We start from the raw sequence: 26434 nt of genomic DNA on the forward strand, positions 1-26434 counted from the left end.
TTGTTTGATACGAACGATTACGTTTAAAGTAGAATATGAAGTTATTTGCTATAATATAATAGAGCGCATTAAGAATATATAAAAAATTTAAATTGATGTTCAATGATAGGGGTAGATTAACCACGAGATTTTATTCATTTTCATAATATTAAATACTATATTACTTTGATTAAATCACTTGGAAACTCTAAATTTACGCATTTACATACATATGCAAATATGTATTTACATATATGTACCTGTATACGTATACGTGTTGATTGATTACCCGTGTTTTTCAGAGCAGCATGAAAAGGCGATGCACACATGTGACCCACAAGGATTTATTCATTTTTAAATTAGCATATAAAAAGTAATGGAGAGTTTTAGAGCATATGTTCCTCATCAGCTGGTTTTAAAATCCAATCAAAGTGTTTTTGTTTTTGTTTATATGTTGGGTAAGTACATATTTTATTATAATTTTATTGAATTGTTTTTCTTTTTGATTTGCCAATTCAGTACATGTCACATATGTATATTGAATACATTGAAAAGAATTAAAAGGCCGGTAATATATGGATGTAAAATTCTATATTTTAACTTAAAAAAGCAAAATTACCAATGAATTTAATAACATCATAGCTAGTACATACACTCACATACTTTCGTATACAATCTTACATAGGCAACAATATTTTCAATATTTTCTGTAACTTAATTTAAGTAAAATTCTGAAATTCTGTTATGATAATTAGAGCTAAAAAAAAGAACTCCCACCGTGACAATGTTTTCGTAACATTGCCGTGACCAGGATTCGAACCTGGGTTACTACGGCCACAACGTAGGGTCCTAACCACTAGACGATCACGGCTACCGGGAAGTTATTACAATTTTGACAAATGCCACAAATGCCACAAATGCCACAAATGCCGCACATATCATATTTGCCAAATTTCCATCTTATATTTATATGTACATAATCTTTTCAAGCTTTGATAAAATATTCGGCACTTACGGATTGAAAGGTAAAAACATAACATAACAAAAGGAAGTCTAAATTTATCTACATTTTCGAAAGTAATGGGCGTAGAAAGTAGTATTAAAATCGTATTAATGCACAACTTGTTTAGGATTTAGCATTTTTATTTTTCATTTGAATATTTCATATCATTTTTGTATATATGGTCTTATCTACTATACCACTTGACTAGTCCACGAGGCAAATAGGGATAATTCCTTCAGGATATAAGAAAGGTTGAAGAGTATTTTCAAAATCACCAAAAAGCCAGAAATGTACCTTCCCGCTGAAGATAATTTAACGATAGGAATAGAAATGTGAAAATATTTGCAAGCAACATTAGCTAAAATGTCTAACAAGTTTATTTTGTTAGCTGGTTTGACAGATATGTATAAATAGATAAAAAGGCGCTAGAAATTAAAAAATGTTTGCATATAACAAGCAAAGATTTTGTAAATATACCATACATTTATTTTTCTGTCTAAAGGTTTCTCTTGTATATCCAATTTGAAATAAAGGTGCATATAAGAATGTGAAAATAGTGGTACACTAAAAATCAACTGCAACGAAACATTCTATATGCTATTGTTTTCATTAATTTCGAGTTATTTACATATATGCTTATAAATAATATTACTTACTACTCTTCAAGTGAAATACCGGTTTTAAGAATTATGAAAAAATATCTTCCTCCGTGACAATGTTGATTACAACATTGCCGTGACCAGGATTCGAACCTGGGTTACTACGGCCACAACGTAGGGTCCTAACCACTAGACGATCACGGCTATTGAAGACAATTTAAAATCTAACCAAAGTACAATTATGTTCATATATATAAATATTTACCATACCGTTATTATTTACCAAAATCAAAAGCTTACAAAGAGCTTTCAGTTGAATTTTTATCAGAGAATTACACATACATTTTCATAGCGAGGCAAGGACAAAAGGAAGGAAGCATCAGCTTATGTATATTTTAATTAAGCCACCTCAAAAAGGGAGCGCGAGCGCTTTAGCTACTACTTTATTGTAATTTTTGTCTATTAAGTATTCGACGTTTTAGGTAATCTTTTTTTTACACGTTTCATTATCTTTTTGTATCTTTCTAATAGAAATAGTTTTTTCTATCTAAGTCGTCAGTGAGGGTATTAATAACAAATATTTCGCACATTTTTATCTTTGAAAATGGAAATTTTCAAATGCACAGTGTGGGCAGAATTTACTACATTATCAAAAAAAGTCCAAACCTATTTTTAAGCATAAATAGACAAGGGCATCGATAATTCATGTAAAAACCATTCTTTGTGACTATTTTTAGCATTTTTCCCCCGCTTACCTGATGTATTTTTTGAAGGTATATTTTTCAATGATCTCGTTTCCGAAAACTATAAATTCATTAACCTTGTCTGCTTTTACAGAATTGGGTCTTCATTCCCAAAATTTCTCAAGATAGACAATTACTTTATAGTTTCTCTGGTCCTCACCACTATACTTACTGTCTGCGTATTGCTACAAAATGTTTCTTTGAAAGAATGAAAAAGAGTAAATAATAATACAGTTCTCGGCTGTTTTAATGCATTTATTTTTATTTTTGGTTTTAGTACTTCATCCTTTAGTAATTAGTATTTTATTTTTTAATTTTCCACGAATGTGCACCTGTCCCAAAATATGTTTGTATATAGTACGTAAGTACTTTATTGAGTGCCATTTTAATAACATTTTTTACAGTGTTTTTCATTTAAATACGGTAGACTTCTTTTCTTGTTTTGTCGAACTTATGTGAGGTCGAATATCTAACATCGAACCAATGCTGTTTTAAAAAGTGCATTATTGCGAAATTGGTCAATTATTCACTTTACAGTTGTGATAAATATACAGACATGTACATATAAATGTTTCATATTATTGTAAAGTTGACAAGATTTTAGTTGTATGTCTGCATAAATATACATACATATAATCTACTAAAACATATAATCCAATACAATCAAAAGTAAAACAAAATTAAACATAACAGGGTATTTGCCTCTAGCGTTTATTATTTGAGGTTACGGGTGTGCATTTTTTGGTTACGTATTAATAAGTTATTTTATATCAACAACATTTTATTATTTTGTACCATATGCCTTTATACAAACATAATGCAACAGAAAATAAATTCTTAAAACAAATAGTAACAAGAATTAAAAAAAAAACATAAATTGAATCATTCTATAAACAAACAGGCATATATTTAATATATGTATATATTTGTTGGCTTGGATTATCCTGGAGACTAGGCGTAATACAAATACATATATTTAAGTATGTTTTTGCACACGTCAAAAACATGTTAATATTATTTTATTTGTAAGCCCTTTGACACTCATAACTACCTCTTGAAATAAATACATGGAAAGCTTTGAATCAATCGATATTATAACATCGTACATTATGGACATTATAGACATTTTTTTTTGTTTTGTTTTTTATGTAATTGAAATATAAAACTACCAACAATTGCACATAAGATAATCTGTAAGTTTATTTATGAAAAAATTCTTTAGATTGTTCAAGCTGTTTTACGCCATTCAAAAGGTACTGTATACCGAGCAGGTACTTTTGTAGCGCTAAATTCTGACTTAATTTATTTGTTTATAAATTTTCTTTAGGTAATTCAATTTACAAAAAATTAGTGTAACCTAAAATTATTTTCCTATTTTGTACTTTTTTCCACTGGTGATAGGTTCAAGTTTAATATTTTGAAATAGCTGACTCAAAAATAGACAACAAATATTTATTTATGTTTCATTTTCGTTTAAAAAAATGTGCAGTTGTTGGCAATTGCTTATTAATAAGCACTGATTCAATGACTGTTATTTAATTTTATGCAGAATTATATATAATTTTCTTTCTTGTGAATTTTTTATTTAATTTTTTTTGTTTGTTTCTGTAATATTTAATTGCCGATTAAACATTTGATTCGAACATCATATAAGTATTTTTGGATTAGTTATAATTTGTTGTGGTAATTTTGTTGCCTAATTTGTTAATTAGAGTGCCTCTTAAATATACATATACACACATTTTTTGCGGCTCCATAGAATTCATGTCAATATGAATACTCAAATGCTTCTATATCTGAATAAATGTTAAATAGAGTGGTATGAAAGCCAATGATGATTTCCTATTCTATATACATATGTACATATGTAGGTCTGCCTGTCGTCACTTATTTTCACAAATAGGAAAGTATTTTATAGCTTTTCGCATTTCTTTGGCATTGTTGCCTTATATTAAACTAATACATTTCATATAATAAATTTTTCAAACGTTGAAACTTTAGTCATGGTATATTTTTGAGTACATGAATATGTACATGTAAAACATTATTCATTAAATAAGGAAAGCCATTTGTTTTGTATTTTGTTTTTGTTTTGCTACTGCCATTTTCTTTTCGTTTTAAATTTTTGTTATATATTATACCATACATACATACATTATTAGGCACTTATACATTGTGATTAAGTTCGTTTTGCAAAAATCTGCAAAACCGTAATAATTTGTACAACTATTATTCGGTCCCATCGTTACTTTTAGACCATAAACATGTGTATATCTGTATCTTTTATATCAATTGCATCAAAGAGAATATTAGATCCAAATATTTAACTTCATGCTCAATTCTGAATATAGTAAAATTCCAATGTTTTTTTTTTATTTACACATCACACATTTAATATTTTAATCGTTATTTACTAAAAAAGAAGCATTATAATGAAGGCACATGCAACCGCATATATTTTATTTAAAATGAGCCAAGTTGTGTCATTTATGTCTTAAGTGATTTTTATTAACACCCATACATGCAAATTTTGACCACTTAATTTTATAAACCGCAACCGGCGCATATATTTATTTCATTTTAATTCGTTGAACTTTTCTATTCTAATACAATTTTCGATGCAAAAACCTTTTTGTATTGATTACAAACAAATGTGCATGGCGATTTACATCTTTAATATAGATTTCTGTACGTGTATAATTTGAAAAATAGAAATATTTTATTTTAAGCGCACTTTTAGAATGGTAACTCTTTATTCAAATTCAAACTATTTCGTATTGTTGATTTGTTTTCAGATTATATTCGTTTGAATGAACATTTAAGGCAACATTGAACATCGCATATTTTTAACTTTCGGTTGTAAACATCATTTCTTTTTTGTTTATTTTAGTATATTAGTTTTATACATTAATATATTTATAAAATATGAGGTTAGCTGAGTTTAGTTTTAAGCAGATCGTATGTTACATTGGTTGTTGCTAGTTCTGTTTATATAAGGCATTCTTAAATTACTGCATATATATGGAACCTCATACATATGCGCACATATATCACTTATATATAATATCATAAATTTTTGTTTAAATACTAAATTGCAAAATAAAAATATCTGTACAATTAAAACCTACATAAAATAAATACAACTATACATAAAGGTTTAGAAAGCATATAAAAAATATCAATCACGTAGCTCAGTTATTCTGCATAACCTAACCTTCGCATATAGAAATCTTTGTATATAAGATTTTGAAATTAGTATATATAAAAATGATGGGCTTTCTACACACCTAATCTCATTAACATATTACCATAATTAGTATGTAATTCATTGCAGTTTGACTTTGATTTTCTAGAATTTCACTCAGATCTGTTTACTTTTATCGGACCTTGATACTCGTATAACAAAGTGTGCCTTTCATTAAGCATAAAATAAAATAAATATTGTTGCTATTAAAAATAGTAATTACTGCTGCGGATGTGATTCTTCAAATAGCTATGTTTATAAAATATTTAGCAATTAAATTTTATATCTACTGGTTTTGTAGTTTTGGAATGCTATGTATGTCAATAGAAAAAATATAAAACAAAAATTCCCTTAGTGCTATTCCCAATATATGAAAGCCCTACAATTACCAATTTGCAGATTGTAACGAAATTTAACAGATTATCTCGTTTCTATGAATCTTTGAGATAGTAAAGCCACCGAAAGTTCTCGTCTAAAATACTTGATTTTATTTGAATTATGTATTAAAACCACCAAGTCAATTAATATATTCGAGATTGGTGGTAACTGGGCTTCATTTATTTAACTGGTATGGAAATAATCAAATTGTTTTTGGAAGGTAATAATCAAATGTAAAAAATGTAAGCATATAAATAAATTCAGCATTACTTAGTGGAAGACTTAAAACACATTTAGAAGTGTATACGCATGTGTTATTGAAATCCCGTACCAGTTTTGTGAAGCCTAGACTACCTTTTACTTACTTCAATTCTAGGATGTTTTGATTGGAGAAGCATACACATACTTTGACTAACCTTTCATTTGTAGTCAGTGCTGCCTCTGTTTGACTATTTACCTTTTATTTACTTTAGCCTTAATAATTGCATGATTATCATATTCACTGGGATGCTAAATGTTTCAATTTAAAGAAAAAACATATTCTAATTTTCTCAATAACTATTAAATCGAATTTACGCCAAACATCCATTGTTTGTCATGAATGTTGCCGCAACACTAGAATCAAGGTCCACAAATTCAGCACCATCTCCGGTGAGTTGTGCCAACAAATCGGTGTCGTGCAAGTAGTCATTTTTAATCGATATTTGATCGTGGAAAGGTACAATCCCACTACTTCCACCTATCAGTGAGGTATTGAAATCCATAAGGTTGTTATTGCTGCTTTGATGTAGAGCTGTGATGCTATTATTGTTGTTGTTGTTATTACTGAGACTTCCATGATGTAAGCTGACAGCATGTTTAATGTCTACGTAACTGTCACAATTACTCTCAAAAAGGAAACGTTCTGCTGATTGAGCGGTGGTGTAGGGGCTTTGCGAGTCGACTAGCTCATTTTTTACGAATTCTGTCGCCGTCGTAGGTGTAGGCATGACTGAAATGGGGCTAACAATGTCACCAAGTAATACACTGCCGTCGTCGTTGCTTTGAACCGAGGTGGGAGTATTAGCTAATACCAAACCAAGACTATTTTCACAGTTAGGAATGTAATCAGAGAGCTGTTGGTTAATGGAAGAAACTACGGGGGCACTTCCAATTTGGGGGGTAGCAGAAGATTGTGACGAAAGTTTCGGTAAGTTTGCAGGCAAGCATATATTTTCTTGTGATGGAGAAGTTATATATCCAAGCTCCTGTGGCGTTGGTGACGGCTTGCAATAGCCATTTGGCAAATGCTGTTGTTGTGTTGGTAGTTGATGCAGTTGGTGATTAACAGCAGCGGCAACAGCTGCGGCATTCCGTGGAAATTTGATGGTTGACATTGGTGGGATTGCGGTGCGTTGTGTTCCATGAGTTGACTGATTACTGAAAGTGTTGTTAACTTGAACTTGTTGTTGCGTTTGGGACTGAATTCTATTAACTGTGGCGTTTGCTGTAGACATGTCTCCATTGGCAGTACTATTGTCATCCATATCAATGGCGGTGAGGTACTTATGAGCTGGTGAATGCAATAGTTTAGAAGGTAAATTTAATCCACCTGCATGTATACAAGTTGTTGAATGGCCTTGCAACATATCAAGTAATTTGCGACGTTCAACTTCTAAAGACCGAACTTGGGTTTTTAAGTCAACATTTTGGGTTTCCAATTGCTCCGACTCTTTTATAAGGTTTTGTGTGCGCTCGCGTTTCTTCATACGACATTTAGTAGCAGCGATTTTATTGCGTTCGCGGCGTCGTCGCCGTCGATCCTCATCTTCTGGTGTGAGGCCTTTTGAAGACGTCTTACATTCAGTTTCTTCATCCGTTGATTCCTCGCCATCTTCATCTGGACGGGAATATTTGGAGTTTGGCTGATCGGAGCTAGAGCTTGAATCGCAAGTTGACAGTTTTCGCTTGCTTTGAATTGAAAGCTTAAGTCCAGCCTTAATGAGTTGAGAACACGTCTGTAACCGAAAAAGAATTCATCAAAAGCAGATGCATCAGTAAGCTCGTTACTTTAAGTGAAATAATTAAATTAAATTCTTTTTTTATAAAAATTGTTATAATAATGATATAATGATAGTTTTCTTTTTTCTTTTAAATCTATGCACTATTTTTAATGGGTAATCTGAGTTTGAATTAAAAAAAAAAAATATTGCCAGGTTAATGTGTATATCCAATATACATATGTATGTATTTGTCGTCATTGGAAAATGAAGTAGTGTTTTTGGTTTATACAAAAAACAAAATACCATTGTTTACTTTTTTTTAAGTAAATCTTGCTTGTCGGCAATATCCATAAATGCAAAAAGGCTTATTTTTGAAGTAAAGTGGATAATACATATTTGGGAAGTATGTTGCACTGGTTTGAAGTTTCCAAGTATGGCAGCTTGTCCACTTTTCGTTCCATCTCAATACGCTGCTATGTAAAAGTGATTACTCTTTGGTATGGAACGAAGAGTGCAGTAATTTTTACGAAACTGAAATATAAATAAATCCATGTATTTACTAAACACCTACAACAGCACGTGACATACATTTGCTGATACACACATGCATATAGTTCGAATCTTGTTATGCATGCATTTTCTTGAAGAAATACATATGTCCATACGTACAAAGCTTATGGATGAGCTGGTTAAATCTTGACTGGTACATTATGTGATCGCCTGAGCCACAAAATATTTTTTTTTTTTACTTCTGTACGAAATTATTCAAGTTCAAATATAATACATATATGCAAATTTATATACATACATACATACATAAGTTCATATAAAATTTTAAAGGGTTCTTTAAGAGATAGAAAGGCATAATATGAAAGCAGACAGATTTTATACGTTTTTTGCAGTTGTTTCTGTTACAAAATCAATGCGGACTGGACCGCGTCAATCTTGATAAGAAAACTTCACACATCAATGTCACGAGGAGAGACTGCATGCACTGGTCGTTGAGTAAGCCCACACCTTTAAATGAATGAAGGCAAAAGCAATAAAACACCAGCACACACTTTTGTAAACGCGTTTTATGCATGTACTAAGTATAGGTGCGCACGCATATAAAGAAAACAGCAATGTAAATATTTGACCTAAATTTGGAAGCCGTTCGGGCTTTTGGTAATATTTACTATTTATTTGTTTAGTTAATATAATATTCTTAAGCTTTCAGAAAGATGACGGGTAAAAGTCGTAGAAAGGAGATATTATTCGGGGAGGATAGCCTTTTATATTTATGAAATATTAATGATTGCTTGTATTCTAGACATACATATGTACATATGTGCGTTAAGTTATAAAAATTTAGTTCGAATTATAAATAATAAAAGTGTACCTGTTGAACACTTGGTGTAGTATTTATCCCACTAGGCGAGTCTGCAGGTGATGTTGAAGAACTGGAATGACTACTATCTTGCGATATGATCTATAAAGGATAAATTTAATATGCACTATTTTCAAATTATCATAATAAAAAGTTTTTTTAACCTGGGCGATCGAGGTTCCATTAAAGCTACGCATTGAGACAGCGCTACCAGGAGTTGACGCAGCTGAATCATTATTTAAAGGTGCGAAGCTATAGTTGTCCATCGGATTTGTCATTGCGATTAAAGAGTTCACAATTTCAGGAGTTTTTGGTGTAGTGCTTAGGCCAGAGCAATCGATGCCCAGCAATGACGATGGTGTGTTGAGGTTAAACATTATGTTGTCTTATGGTTTTAATTTCGTTTTTAGACCAAAGCCCAAAACAATATATATTAATGCGAATTATTACAGCGCAAAATCACAGATAAAAGCGTTGAATGGCGTGTTTCAAACTTCCTTTTTGTTATTATTTCTTAATTTATTTTTATTACTTGTATCACATTCAAATTTATATTCATAAAGTATGAATTTTTTCGCCGCCCATATAATCCATCCTCATTTCTCTGTAACGTTAGACTAATTTTGAGTCTTATATAAAAATCTATTTACGAAGGCAGATCCAAAGACATTCAAAACAAAATTTCTGTAATAGAAAGACAGATACATTAATTTGGTTTTAAAGATATGCAGGGAAATAGATATCAGTGAAATATTTCAGCGAGGCAACATACAATAATTAGACTCATTCGTTAGAATTTTAATTCATTTAGGGCTAATTGAAATTTATGAGTAAGAATTTTCGTTACTTTTAATTATTCAATTAACTACAATATGTACATATGTACATACTGTTATACATATATACTGAAGGTCGCTGTCTTCTAATTTGTGAAAGGCAACATCGGTTGAGCAATGAAAAAATATATATTGCCGAAAGTTGTAGATGTAATTAAAAGTATTTCATATTTTTATGTTAAAAAGTATTGTCATAAATTTAAAAAATCATAATTTTTAATACAACATAACTTAATAATTTTGACATTTTTGCGATTATGTATGTATGCATGTATGTGGAAGTGTATGTGTCTATGTACATATGAATAAAAAGCCATAAATCATAATAGTTGAGATTCAAGTGGAGCTGAAATTATGACTTCTACATGGTTGGTGGCATTAGTCTTTTAAAAGTCTATTTATGACATTCGACAATGTTTATATAACTATATACTCACGGACTTATTACATATCTATGTAGGTATGTATGCATACGTACATACAAAAATATATATTAAGAATTTCTTCTTGGTTGTTATTGTGTATTGGATGGGCATCTATCTTTCTTTGTGCTTTTTTGGACTCACGCTTATTACTATTTATATACATACATATAAATATTATGATATTTATTGTTTACTGCTCATTATCAAATCAGATAATCATAAATTAAAAATGCCCGGTGAAGCAATTGTTACTAGTGGGTTATGACGGTTTACCGATTGAATTAGACGTATGTACATATGTATGTATGTTTAAACTATTTAGTATAATGAAATATATTACATAGAATGGTATTCATTTATATGTATACACATACCTATACATATGTATAGGTACGTTTTATTAATTTTTATTTTACTTCTGTTTTCAATAGATATTTTATAGAAAATGTGTACATATGTATGTATGTATGTACATATATTGTGTATTTTATTACAATATTATTATTTTTTAATTTCAGTGTATTTAAAGGCATGTAGTTCACTTAGGCACAAATCACGCTTTTGGTATGTACATAAATGTTTATTTCAATCATTTATTATTTATCATTTTATTATATGTATATTTATCCACATTTTCCGAATTTTGCACCACTATAATACATACATACACACATACATACATATGTATATGTTAATTTTGGGATTGTGAATAAATCTGAGCCATTAAAAGTTTTTATTAATTATTACATTGTAGACACTTTTATATAACTTCTAATATATAATATAGTAGTATTTATTTAGAATATTTGCTTATGTACTCATGGATTTGTATGTATGTACAAATTTTCGTATATGGTACAATACGTGAATTTATTTAAGCAAGAAGTCAGGGAATGTATATTATTTTGATGTGCTAATTGTGGTCACAGCTGTGCACTGCTGGCTTAAAAAATTTAATGGAATCGCGATGAACATATTTGATTATAAATACTCATGTACATACATATGTATGTATGTATAATTTTTGGGGAACATGTAAACAATGAATCAAACTAAATGCAAATTTACAATTATGTTTTTTTATTTTTTATTTTTTCTTTAATTTTTTAATGTTTAAACGGAATTGTCCAAATATTTATGAATTCGCATGCATGTACATATACTCTTGAACATCTGTTATGATAAATCATTATACACTAGCTGGATGGAAGTTTGTGCTTCGAAAAATACGAAGTCAAACGAACATGTGTACCTGTTTGCATGAATACTTATGTACATATGTACATAGTACAACTGCACGTATATTACATATAATACATATGTATAGTACGTTTCGTGGGTGTGGTTCATTCGCGGCCGAACAGCATGCGCAAAAGAGGGGCTCACGTTTTTAAATATTATAGTGCTAAATTTTGTAGATTTCGTTTTACTGAGACACAGGAAAGTCAGACCATACAAACAATATATGTAGGTATAACTTTATACATATTGTCTTTATTTTACTGAGTTTAATTTGTGAATATCGTTTTGAGAATAGCTTGTTGTTTTCAAGTGGGTGAATTCGGTGCGAAGAAAACAAAGCACAAAGGTGGAGATGAAATTTAAAACTTTGATTTTTATTAATTTTTGCGTTTTTAAGCTACTTATCTCCTAAGCGCGAAAACACGAAACCTTATACATACCCATAAACATAATTTGCATTTCTATGAATTTGTGTATAGTTTTTTGGTGGTTTGTCTTTTCTATTTCATTCCATCATTTTGCACACCGTTTTTTAAATATATTTGTTTTGAATTTCCGTATAATGTGAATAAATAATAATAATATTAAGCAAAATTCAATGTTTGAATTGAATAAACTCTATTCTTAAATTTTCCGGTTTGGAACAATATTAAAACGTTTTCTTGTTTTTCGCCTGCTGTTAAACAATTTGTTGCATTTTATAGCATTTTCTGCTAATTAAAATGCGACTCTAAAATTTCTAATTAAGCGTTATTTGTTCACTTCCAGTAATTAAAGGGCTATTTCATTTTTATAGAAATATACACATACTTAGGTGCATACATACATATGTACATACATACATATTTCATTTAGACTTGCTTGTTATTTTTTATTTTATGTTATTTACTATATTATTTACATACAAACATTTACCGCTTTTGTTCATTATTTCATTCAAATGTACTAAAGGGGTTCCATGACATTAAATGTATTTTTTTAGTATAGTATTTCCTTATTAGCATTTTAGTACTCTTATGATCATATGAGTGGGTATGAAGTTTCTATTCATATGTACATACTTATGTACATACATACATACATACATATGTATATCCGGTGAATGCGTGGTTGCTTGTATTTCTTATTATTTATACGCTGTGCTAAAACAGCAATCAATTCTAACGTCTATAACATAAATTTGCAAGTTCGGTACCAATTTTGGATATCGGGCATTAACACGGCTTTGCCAAAAAAAGTCATGTGGATATGTATTTGTCGCCATACATATGTATGTATGTACATAGATAGTTGGTGGACACATCAGTTATTTTCTATAACCACATTTCTTATATACATATGTATATGTATATGTATTAACTTTTTCCGATTTGTGTTAGTATTGTTTATTTTACATAGCGTTTATTTCATCATCAGACTGCGAAAAGTCAATGCACACAAGGACAGTGTTGATAGACACGTTCGCAGGAAGTGCTTCAGGGAGCAGCATATTTATTCGCTTTAATACGGCGGTAGAAGTCTAAAAATATTAAAAGTAATTTTTGTGCTTACATATGTATATACACAAGTTGTTATATACATATGTAAATGCACATAATCGTATAAGTCAATAACTTATTTTTTTTTAATCTGCAAGAGTATGTTAAGGAAAGTTTCAAACGTTTGCTAAGTCATGACATAGTTGAAAGAATAAGATTTTATACATAACTCTATCAGAACAGCACGTATCTAAATAATGTGCGCCTCCTTTCTAAAAATCAGACTGTTTCTGACTTTTCAAACTAAAATCCATTCCTTTTTTTTAAATTAGTAAGAATACAGCCTGAAAAAATAGTTGAGCATTAAACATTGATTAAAATGCATATTTTAAGCAATTCATGTGATAAAGAGGTCGGCACTCCTTTCAAATTTAGTCATTTAGCCAATCCCAATTTCATTTTTGGTAAAATGAATTATGTTCATGTGGCATGCCAATCGCTGTTTTGAAGATTTTTATAACATAGTTGCAAGTTCGCTAATAAGTTTTAATACGACTGGGGAATATCTGTGCTACCACAGAATAATGCGCGGGCTGTGACGGCAACAGTGCTGCCTGAATTCATATATCAAAGGAAGACGTATCCATACCAACTTATGTACATAAATACATACATACATATATAAGACGTCACTTCGGTTGGCCTTGACACACTTAACTCTATGAATATATTTATATATATATGTGCTTATACATACATAAGTATGCCCATGTATCTGAAAGCTCTCCCATTCCGTAAAATCTATACATACATACATATCACAAGTAAATGCGCGTATACTATTTCAAACTGTCTCCCATTAATTATATGCAAATGTAGCTTAGAGTAGATTAATCTGCTTAAATACAATAAGTTTTACTCACGCTTAATTTTGGGTAATATTAGATTTCTTGTCTTTAAGTTAAATATTGTATGGCTGCTTGCACTTGAAGTGATTTTAAGGAGCGGATGTACTAGCCACTAATTACCTTACATATGTATACATATTTATTTACCAGGTTTACAACTTGGTTTTTATAAAGGTTATTAAAGGTTGTACTTCATGTTTAAATAAGTCGTCATATTTTATGCATGTGAATAAAATTTGTTTCTTTAACATTTTTTTTCAGAGAAGGATAGCAAATAGATAGTATGAAAAATCTTTGTTTTATTTATTTTTTTATAATAGCCTGGCTATTTTCTGAAATTTCAAAGAGTCCAATTTTTTTCTCCTATAGAATATTTTATGTACATACATACATAAAATATACATATGTATGTACACATGTTTGTTCACATTAAGGGTGCCTTATAGTATCTATTACCCTTCGTGGTGCAGCCCGAAGTTAATTTTGTTGCGTGTAAAAGCCGACGTCTGTCTAACGCCATATAATGTAAAAGATATACATATACTATAATGAAATAGATAACAAATGGAAGAGAAATTGAAGTTTCTACGAATTTGAAGACGTTTTTAACACTAACATTTACGTAATATACGAATATAATTATTTAGATATACAGTGAAATGCCTTATAACCGGATTCTCAACGTCGCAGTATTTTTGTCCGACAATAAGAGTTGTCCTCATATCGAGGCGTGGCAAAAACGTGTGTTTAAAAAAGTTTTTCTTAGAGCCATAAGCTACAACTAATAACTAATTTCTACGGAACTAATAAATGCGAGCCAATGTCCCGCAGAAGTGAATGAATGACAATTATCCCATTAGTTTCCGTTGAGCTACCGCGAACTAGACGGCGCTTGCGCAAGTAAAGTTGTTTGCTGCATTGTTTTTAAAAAACTGTCGCAAAACTCCATAAATTATTAAGAATAAACCAACAAAACGGGAATACAAATAGTACACAATTTTCTTTGCACATTTTATGAAATCTTGTCTGTTAATCAGAGATAATTTGAACGAAGTATTAACTAAATAGTGTCTGTCCGGTTAGGAGAAGTGTTCGTTCATAAGGACTATCTGTAATGGGGAATTTCACTGTATCTACATACATACATATGTATGGTTAAAAATTGACAAAATTAAATTAAATCTATTGAAAGTACGTATAATACCTACATATGTGACCCTGCATTTCAGAATTACTAAATTAAGCTTTTCAATTAATTTCGGTTTTTGTGTTTTGTTGTTTGCATGTTTTTCTTTTTATTGTAACATTAAAGTTAAAAAGTAATGGTTTTCATAAAGCACAAAACGAAATTTTAGCAATTATCATTAATTGCAACTACTTTTTAGGGATATATCACCCCTTCTCCCATTTGCTTACATTTGTAGTAAAAACCATTTCGTGAAATTTATAGTTACATTTATGGTTTCTTTTTTATGACAGCCATCACCTTTGCCACCAGCGCAAAGCAACGTGAGACACGTTTATTGTCGACATTGTTGCATTGACGCACCCTACACCACCACGTACGCTAGCATGTCAGTACAGCGTTGGGCAATAAAAGTGGAAATATGTAGTATCTACAGCTGCAACGTCCCGCTATAGCGATAGCTCATCCCGCCTCTACACTTGCTGCAGTTTTTGTCGATCATAAAATTCACAGAGCTTTCATGCATCCTTTGACATTGAATTAACTATAATTTTGCACAATTCCCCAGTTCACCCTCTCTTTTTCCATTTTACTTTTCTACTTACATTTTTACAAATATCGCTATAAAAATTTGAGTACGCCCCACCTCCGCATGTGTGATGTGTTCTTTCTAAGTGAGTGTGTGTACATGAATATAGGAAAATACAATAGCATGAGCGTAATTAGACGAAATGCTAGTAAAATTCAAATTAAGCTGTACCGCAATCGTTCAAAGCAATACCGCCGTCAAACGCACAGAATCAAAAATTTTAACAACAGCAAAAATTGCAGTAATAAAATTTACAAAAATAAGTTACAATGAGGAACTTTGTTTTACTTTTTCAGTACTTTTATTTCGTATAATTTTTCATATTAAATTCATTTTCAAAACATTTCGCTTTGCTGTTTCATTTTTATATCTCACTAAATAAACTTACGGCAGACATGTCAATTTGTATATTTAAGCATATACATATGTACATTACGTATATGTACAAACAATTATGTATTGCATGCTTGACTAAATGGCGATTGCTTAGTAACTAGATTGAATACATCCTCCTTCTGCTCTATGCATATAATTTTTGTGAAGCCTGCGCAAGTCCGCTAATATATGTACATCCATACATATGTATATACATATAAGTAGGGGAGCAAAATATCTGGTATTCATGTATCATGACTTATTTATCAAATTTTATGCCATAGAAATTCTTGAGCATAAAATGAATGAAATTCTTTTGGCGTCAATACAGTCTGCGATTCTGTGACGGTGTTGCATCTGAATACATTTATAAATCAAGCAAAGAGAATTGACCCATCGTCGACCTTTCTGAATGTGTGCCAAGAAGGAGTCGGCATTTTTGTAATTCTCGTTATTTGTGAATTGGCAATGAATTTGTTATACATTTTGTTAGAAGTGGGTGTTTTAGAAATAAGTGTAACTTTTATTATTTGTTGCTGTTTGTTCACCTGATGACAATCATATGTACATATGTATATCGCTTGAATTTGCCGTTGACACGACCACTACCAATTACAGATTTTAGGATTTTTAGTTAAAACGATTCTAAATGAAACATATACATATGTACATACATATGTTTTTAAAAGGGAATACACATATTTACATTTTTTGGCGCTTGCTGTCTTTTGACTAATTTGAATATCAATGAAAACAGGTTTTTCATATTCAAATTTAGAAATCTAGAAGTAGCATTTCTTGTTACTTGATTTCACTTGATATTTCATCGACTAGATAAGAATTTGGCTTCCTCATTTTGGCATTTCCCCAAACTCTTAATTTCTAACTATTTCTGATACCATGCAGCTAAATTGTCATTAGAGTTTTTAATTCCAAAAATTTGATATTTCCTGTAAATCCTTATGTAATGACAAAATACGAATTTCAGGTATGCTACTAAGTACATATATACTCAGGTTCGACCTAACAACCCATGGAGCTCTTGCCTCGCGTTCAACACGTAAATATTATATTCATATCGGACCCAAAATTAAAAAAAAATAATAATCCAAATGTTAAAAGCGTAAAAACCTGTCTCAAACCAGATATCGAAACAAAAATATGATAATTTTTTTAATAAACCACGTCCAATACTACAATACCAGAAGTTTGCGAGAAAAAGCTTTAACCCTAGAATATGAATTAAGTCTTAGCTGTTGTTTAATTTATTATTCTTATTTTAACAATAGTAATTTTGCAATTTGTCCAATTAAATTTGTATACGAGATCGAAAACGACTACTATCATTACACATAGTCATATTTACGTCAGAACATTTGCAAATAAATACGCGAATATACATATGTATATATACATACATACATATGTATGTATGTATAAATACAAGATTCTTAAACACAACTAAACAATGTACATATAGAAAGTACTATTCAAATATTTTGGGACAAATGTTTAAAAAATGTTAAACCTAATTTGACAGTGTGCATTACATTACCCCTATGGGTTAACATTTATTACAATCATCCTACAAGTTTAACCAATTGCTAATGACAAACAGTGCACATAGGTATGTATAGTATACTCATGCGCGTAGACAAACCAACTGAGAAATGTTCGGAATAAAATATTAAACGAATTAAAGCGTTGCGCCACAATTAAAGTTAAATTAATTAGATGGCTGTTAGTCGCTCCGCTCTCTTCTTCTGTTACTCCATGTGTACATACATATATTTTGGGTGTGGTCGACGCATACTTATTTAGCTTTCGGGGTTAAAACTCTAGAAGGCCAAAAGCGAAATGTTTATGAAGCGGTTGTGCAATAGTGGCACAGCACGCTGGCTTGGATGGATTCTCACCGGATTTCCGTAAAACGCAGAACGCGGATCGCACCCACCATATCTAATTTCAATACTGCGCCATTCAAACCTTCTTCGCTTCTCTTTTTTCTTTGGTGCGCAAAAGAGTACTAATAGTTTTACATTAATGTTGGCTTATTTATCACCTTCTAATTAGCTGATTATCCCATCTCCTAATTATGCGTAGTTTAGTTTATTATTATTTTATATACGTTATATGTTGTGTATCTTCGAATTAAAGTGGTTGATTCGATCAATCTAATGATACATTCAATATGAATTTGTCTTTGTGAAAATTTGTTTAAAGTAGTAATCAAAACAAATCACTGCATTGGATTTTTGGTTCATATAGACCGGGAGGTAGTTGTCTTCATTATACAAATTTGTTCAAAAACGCTGATGCGTGTAATCCGGAAATGATCGCCCACCTCAATTGCTAATGTAGCTGATCCTAACCTCTACTTTAAAGTCAATTGTTCAATGAGCGAGGTGTATGGACGATAGCGGGCGGTGCAACTTGTATATATGTATTATTGCACTTTTTTTTTTATTTACTTCTCGTTTACCGCCGAATCGAGTTTTGCTCTATACCCACGCAAAATAAATCCCTCTATACTATAACAACCACCTACACAACACCTGACGATCTCTGAAGCGACAGTATTGCTTCCATTGCCATGGTGTTACCATTGTTACAGCACTACTAACACACATGAATGTTTAGTTGATTTTCAATTTATTGTGTATGTACATACATACATACATATTTACATACATATATACCTACATGTGCGCTCATATACATATAAATTGTTTTGTTTTTATTAGTATTCATCTCTTAATAATTATATACTACTGATGGCACACTTTGCAAATATTTATTATAAATGGTTGATGCACTACTTGTTGCAGCGTTAAACAGCTGATTTGAATATCCCGTGCTCAAGAGTGCTACATCGACTTGCATAAAATTCGAACATACATATTAATCACATTACAAACATAAATAATGTATCTTTAATAAAATGGTCCAAGTAAAGGTTAGTTCTTATAGAATTAATATGTTCGCAAATCATAGCACATATGTACATACATATATTAATATTAATAATCTGTTAAGGTGTTCAATTCAAATTAAAATTTGTCAGAGAATTGAAATGGAAAATTCTGACAATCGGAATATATAGCAAAAAACAGCATTTTTATTTAATTGTAAGCTAAAACATTATATATTTTTTTAAGCCTATGATTGAAAAAATTGCTTGATGTTTGTGTAGCCATGTTATGGAAGCAAACCCATTGTGATTATATACATACATATGTATTAGTAAAGTGCCATCACATACTGTTGAAATGCTAATTGTGTTTTGTTGTAATTTTTTTTTCGGTAATTAACATGTTATGCATGAATGCCATTTTGCTTCTGGTCAAATCTAAATTTGTATTAGTTTTCACTTCTACGATGTATGTTTGCTATCCATTGTAAACATTCTTTTTTTAATTCTTTTTGGAAAGAAAAGCTATACATAAATAAATTTATATTCAAAAACCTCTAATAAAAAATAAAAATATAAAAAAATTTAAAGGTTTTGAGCAATTTTCTGACAATATACATACATATGTATGTACTATATTTCAGTAATGTTATTATTATATATTCTACGAAGTACGGTTTTAAACGTTGCTTTTTAACTTGAATACTTTTAAGTTAGTAGTATTAATACAACTAACTACATTGAGGTATTCATTTAAAAAAGAAGTCGTATTACCCCACTGTAATTGAATTCAAAATGAAAGCAACGAAGCGATACATAATCAAAAAATAATAATGTACCACACACACTAATACCTTCAAACACTTTGCTAACGTAAATAAATTAATACTAAAGTAAGAAAAATAGAATACATAAGCAAATTTAAGCTACTAACTCTATATAATCATATATACATATATCTACATATATCTAGATACATACATATGTATGTATATACACAGACCAACTCACGCACATGTACTGTACTTAATAAAATATATGTACTTCAAGGTTAGACGGAAAGCAACAGAACGTCAAAAAATAAAAACCGACACTAAACCTACGGCAAAAGTAATACTAACAATAATAAAGCGAACACCAAATTAACAACAAAAACAAATCAACATAAAAAACACCGGCAAGAGCAGCTAACGTACTGAGTTCCAAATGAAAACAAAAAGTACGAACTCTGTTTGTACATGTTTTTCGGCGGATTTCAGTGGAGCTTTTTCTTGTCCGACAGCTAAGAATTAATGTTTGGTGTAGCGTCCGTCCGTAAGGAGGGTGGATTTAATTATAAATGCCAAACGAGTTTTCGTTTTATTAAAATGGAGAAATAGTCATACTAAATGTGAATGAGAAAAGGAAACGTAAAATTACGACGTGAATCAATTAATTCAAGTAAAAATAGCAAACCTTTTATAATTTCGTTTTAATAAGTTATTATTACCAAAATTTGTTGTTAAAATAGAATAATTTTGAGACGTAACACAAACATATGTATATACATTTGTGTGTATATATGAATGTATGTATGTATGTACATAGAAATTTTTTTTGCTAAAATATATGTATGTATGTCGAACTAAAAATAAAATATTTTTAAAGTAGACTCCGAAATACATGCATATGCATATTGGTGATTTTTTTTGGACCATATGGTCCACCTTTACATAGTAACATGAATGTCTGTCAGCTGGTATCTAGTTGTATACATATGAATGTATGTCCATACACCATTCAGCTTACTTATCTGTAGGTATATACATATGTACATACTTACATACATGTATTGCCTATGCTCACCATAGATTTGGGAACGCTCAATTGCATTCTACAGTGTTTTAATATGTTAAAAAACGATAAGATAAAAAACCTATAAACATGAGAATTACTTTACAAGTTCCTTTTGCACCGAGTCAATGAGAATTTAACGTCTTTTGTTAGAAATTGTCTAACCATTCATTTGCTTACAAGAAAAATTAAGCTTACGACCGCCTTTTATCTGATAAGTTTTAATCGGTACGTTTTTTTTGGTTAAAATAAATCGAAAATGGATTTAAATAAAAATGTAAATTCAAAATAATTCATTTAAGTCCATATTCAGCAATAGCAGATAATATCTAAATACTTTGAAAGTGTCTTTTGTCATTATGTGGAAAGTTTCTATATTCCATATACTACATACTTATACATACATAGGTAGTACATATAACTCATAATTAAAGATTTTGACTATTGCTAGTAGCTTGTAAAAAGAAAAATCGTATTGGCCTAATTCATTACATATTATATAGTATATTCTATATACATATGTATATTAAATTAATGTGCATTTGTAAGAGTTTGAAGAATCATCCCTTTTAATAACAATATATGTACATATCTATGTATATATATTATAATACATATGTACATATGAAGTTACTGTTGACTTGCCACCCTTGAAAATGTTATTCGCATTGTCCTTAATACAAACATGTACATAATATTTTTCTTTAAGCTTTTATTTCATATATGTATGGATGTATGTATGTACCTCCACATAACTCCGATTTTAAGTGAAATTACTACGCAATATCGCTTCGCTCATCTGGAGTTCCAAAACAAAAATTCTGGAATCTAGTTGTGCGAATAAGTGTACGATTACATGGGGCAACTTTAGTTGCTAATTCTCGGGCGATTCTCTTTTGCTGTCGCCCATTACCTTCACACGAGCAACTTGTGTTGCGCAACTCTGCTCGAGTTTTTTTCTCATTCTCTTTCACTTTTCTTTAACCCATTGTCTACTCTTTACTTTAACCCATTGTCGTTTCTTTTTCCTTATAGGTATTTGGGCCACTCTGTCACATATATTAATCAGTTCTGTCAATTAAGAAATACATTTTATTTATTAAAACAAATTTTTACTATCGTCTGAATCAATTTGTATGGCTTCCTCCATACATTTCACAATATCTTTAATTAATTCGATTTTTTCGTCATACTCCATTTTCTAAAATATTTATATTATATTATGTATATTTGTATACATATTTTCAAATTACTTACCAAAAGATGAAATTAAATTTTTTAAATATATTCAAAATATTAATTTCAAAAAAATAAGAACACGAATGCCGAAAAACGTCGCAGCGAACTGCTACGAATAAGAACACAAAGCGAGTTGCTGAACACTGGAAACTCGGCGCGAGTCCCCTCTCCTCGTCGCCCCCTCGCCTATAAACCAAGAGTTGCCGCAACAAAAGTTGCCTCGTGTGATAAGGCTCTAATAGACACAAATTTCGTTTTCCCAAAGCATTTTCCTCTAAATTCAAACTCATTTCAATTTTGTATAAATGTATATTATTATATATGTATGTATGTATGTATGTGTATACTATAAGACAGGGCACACATTATGTATACATTTTTGCTTAGAATTATGTATACTTGTATATAGAGGGACTTTTTTAATATTTATAATCATATTGTGAGAGATTTATTTGAAAGTGTGTGTTCATACGGAAATGTGTAGAAACGAATAGTTTTATTGATCAAAGAAGAAAATTCTAATATCTTTGGGTCCACGTTTTCCGCTGTTAGCTATAATTCATGTTTTCCTATTTAATACTCATTCAAAGATTTGCAGAAGAGAGGGTGGTTGAGCAAGACAAGGTGATTAGCTGATACGTCAGCGATTGGCAAGTGTGCCAAAAAATACATAAGTGCCCGCGGCGCACATCAAACAAATTAAGAATGATGAGATTATATTCCAACCAAGAAGATATCTTTTATAAAGCAGAATCTTATTCAAACTGATGGCATACGGCCACGAGAAAAGAAAAGTAAAATGAATATAAGTATGTAAATATTATTTTTTGTATACATACATACATACATGTGTATATGAGAATATATTTATATACATATCCATACATACATATATACATATATAGGCGCATTTCATACAAATATTAAATTATATACATATGTATCTATAGAATATGTATATGATGGAAAAATGTTCAAAAGTGGAGAATACTGTATGGACTTATGCAAATAGTGTGCACATACTGACAATACATACATACATATGTATGTATAGTATGTGTGAATATTTTCGAATGTATGCATTTAAAATTTACAGAGTGAATAAGTAAACACCTGTTGACAAAGATGTACATACATACATACATATGTACATTTATTTTTTCTAGTATTGTATGTACATATGTATGTATGTACATATATAATTATGATAAAATTCAAATTATTATTAAAGTTAATTGAATAACTTCATTTAGAAACTTACGATTTTTAAACAGATTTCAAGCTTCAGTTTTTATTGCGAGATTTGCATATATGTACATATGTATGTATGTACATAAATATGCATATTAGCAGTTTAGTAAATATACTAAATCGTCTTAATAATCCGTATTTCTTTAACACTAATTTGATAAGTCACTTTTTAATATACATGTATTTAATAAGCAGCTTTATAATTCTTAGTTTTTCATCTTATTTTTCTTATTTAGGAGACTTTTGTAAAAAATATTAAACACAAACATTAGGCACTTTTAGTTTTCAAACTGTATAAAATTGGTAACTTTCTTTTTTTTTAACCTTTACTGGTTGTTACAACTTGTTTGCACATTTTATTTGCATTCTTAATTACTAATAAATATTTGGTCTTGTCGTCACATTCCACTTTATCCACACAATCATAGGACACTTCAAATAATTTGAACCGATTTAAGACGAAAGGGGTTACTAAAAGTTTAACAAATTTTGTTTTAAAACAGTTTATTGTTTTTCATAGTTTTTACCGAAAATCAACAGGCAATCGGACTTATAAAGCGCGAGTGATTGTTGCGTTCACGACGAGTCCAACACATTAAATAAACTTAGGAGCAAATTTTGAATTTGTTTAATGCGACAATACATAAACTAACAGCAAAGTCAACGCTGACAACGCCAACGCCAGCGACAGCGACAACTGTTACGATGGCGGCACAATCGATGTCTACGAAGACAACTCGTAGAGTCGTTGAGTCAACCTATGGATTCTATTCTAACGGCGATAGCCATTTATTAACCGGCACCGAAAAATAAGAAGATACGGCCTCGCCTTTTAGAGAGAGAGAGCACGCTTCTCGCGTGTTTCTCGTCTAGCTTTCGAGTTAGTTGTTTATTTAGTATAACTTCTATGATATTGATATTTGTCCTACGGTTCGAGATTACGCTAATAGTGGTTGTTTTTTACTTTAATTTCTAAAGTCGGAGCAGAGAGCTTTGCACTCTCTTGACACAATTCGACCACAAGTACTCAAACAACCCCTATTATAGAGCAATAATTTCACTACCAATGTTGGCATTATTAACATTTCAAAAGAGAAGGCAATTGGCAATAAAAAAATCGATGGGAGTTAAACACTGAAAGATTATTTCTTCAATGACAAAGGTTGATAATGGTGTAATATTGGAAATCTCTTAATATATTCGCGAACGCTTTTACATTATGTAACGTCCGAGTTTACTGCACAATAATGACTGAAGTCAACTCGTGTAGTATTGAAGTCTGTTCCAAATGCCGAAGTAAATAGCATACCAAATGACCAAAAGCTAAAAGCTCTGGAGAGAATTGAATTACTATCAGTTAGCACCACGCCATCAAACAAAGCAAAAACGAAAACGAGAAACTTTTGCTACGCTCTTCGTAAATATTGGCTACCCAGTCAGCATTTGCAAACATAAATATTAAACGTCTAGAAATCGAATCTTCTTGTGTAATGCAAAATTGTATAATGAAATACATATGTATGTATATTGCAGACCCAACGCTATTATTTATGACTATAAGGTGAATTGTGAAAGCCAGCAAAAGATTACTCTAGAATAAAAACTGAGACATATATCTAAAGCAAAAAAATTTAGCCAGAAGTAATTATTTTTAATATGAAATTTAAGTTTCCGCTCAACCAAACAATGCTCCAAATGTTGGTTGGGTACATGGATGTCTGTATTTGATTGTATTTCGACGTGTTCATTAATGTCTAGATATCAAGAGTGTGCTCTCGTACGCACGTCTTCGTGTATGTATGCGTGTTTATGCACACAAAGCTTTATTCATATATGTATATAGAAACTTTAGTGACCCAAACGAAGCAAACAAAGTTAAATCGTTTAGGTCGAATCTGTAGCATACACCGCACAAGATGCTTTTAGAATACACAGTAATACAGTTTATAGGGCCGAATCAAAGCCAATAAAGAGTAGGCAATAATATACAGATCTACAAAAGTTGGTGAAGCGACGAATAGTAACAACAATCAGTATAAGTAGAGCTTAAGTAAATACTAACACTGCATTTATTAATATCTATATTAATTTCTAAATGTAAGCACATACATACATATACATACATATATTGGAAAAGTACGTACAAATGTACATACATAAGTTTGTATTTGCATGAGTGCATATGAATTATTGTGATCATTAGTCCAATGCCGGTATCTTGCATGAAAATTTTCTCTTAAAAATGTTTAATGCGTGTCCTATGATAGCTTAAAATATATAACATCGTCAAGGTTTTATAAAATATGTACGTTGGGTCGAGTCCATAAAAATAAGAATCCATAAATCTGGCAAAATTGTAACATTTTGGCTGAAAAAAATGTACAGTCAAACTTCCCTATAATGAATTCGCTCACGACCTGAAAATCATTTCACTATGTAAAAGCTATGACTTTTTGGCAACTTTATTTAAAATAATCAGTAAGTTTGGTTGGAATTACACTATTCCATTTTTCATTTGCAACAAAACATTCCAATTCATTTAGAGAGTATTTATGAAAACATTAATCGGTACGTTACGCCTCATCTGCACAAAGGTTCTGATTAAATTAATAAATGATGAAACGTGTCCGCATCTACCAATTCTTCTTTAACGGCCAAATCGTCTTCATCGTTATCTGTATATGTACATATGTTAAAGTATAAATATTGTTTTCTACATTTTTTGCTTAACTACAACCAAGTACAGCTGGAACTCCGCGACTTTCTAGAACATCGCTGAGGATATTTTCATCGGACTGGCTGTCCCAGGTCTTCGCACCAATATCAAAATTAAGGTCTATGATCATAACCGAATTTTCCTCATC

At 30.6% G+C, this 26434-nt stretch overlaps 1 protein-coding gene and 2 non-coding genes across 3 annotated transcripts; all 3 read right to left on the minus strand.

Moving 5' to 3' along the window:
* Positions 1-778: 778 nt before the first annotated feature.
* On the minus strand, positions 779-850 carry Trnah-gug. The gene has a single exon. It is a non-coding gene; the product is annotated as a tRNA-His (tRNA).
* Positions 851-1713: 863 nt separating this feature from the next.
* Positions 1714-1785, minus strand: Trnah-gug. The gene has a single exon. It is a non-coding gene; the product is annotated as a tRNA-His (tRNA).
* Positions 1786-5430: 3645 nt separating this feature from the next.
* On the minus strand, positions 5431-24770 carry LOC120774244 (activating transcription factor 3). The gene is made up of 4 exons (XM_040103709.1): positions 23581-24770; positions 9462-9981; positions 9310-9399; positions 5431-7943 (listed from the first exon to the last, which is right to left on the minus strand). The coding sequence occupies exons 2-4, from the start codon at positions 9672-9674 to the stop codon at positions 6519-6521; spliced, it is 1728 nt and encodes a 575-aa protein (XP_039959643.1). The 5' UTR covers positions 9675-9981; positions 23581-24770; the 3' UTR covers positions 5431-6518.
* Positions 24771-26434: the final 1664 nt, after the last annotated feature.

Source organism: Bactrocera tryoni, chromosome 4 (assembly GCF_016617805.1).
Source record: "Bactrocera tryoni isolate S06 chromosome 4, CSIRO_BtryS06_freeze2, whole genome shotgun sequence".
In the NCBI taxonomy this organism is placed as follows: Eukaryota; Metazoa; Arthropoda; class Insecta; order Diptera; family Tephritidae; genus Bactrocera; species Bactrocera tryoni.

Excerpts from the sequence above, each read along its gene's own strand:
- LOC120774244 (XM_040103709.1), bottom strand. The coding sequence starts at position 9,674 with ATGTTTAACCTCAACACACCATCGTCATTGCTGGGCATCGATTGCTCT. Across the intron at positions 9,400-9,461 it reads ATGGAACCTCGATCGCCCAG|ATCATATCGCAAGATAGTAG; the intron begins GTTAAAAAAACT and ends TATCCTTTATAG. Across the intron at positions 7,944-9,309 it reads CTACACCAAGTGTTCAACAG|ACGTGTTCTCAACTCATTAA; the intron begins GTACACTTTTAT and ends TTTCGGTTACAG.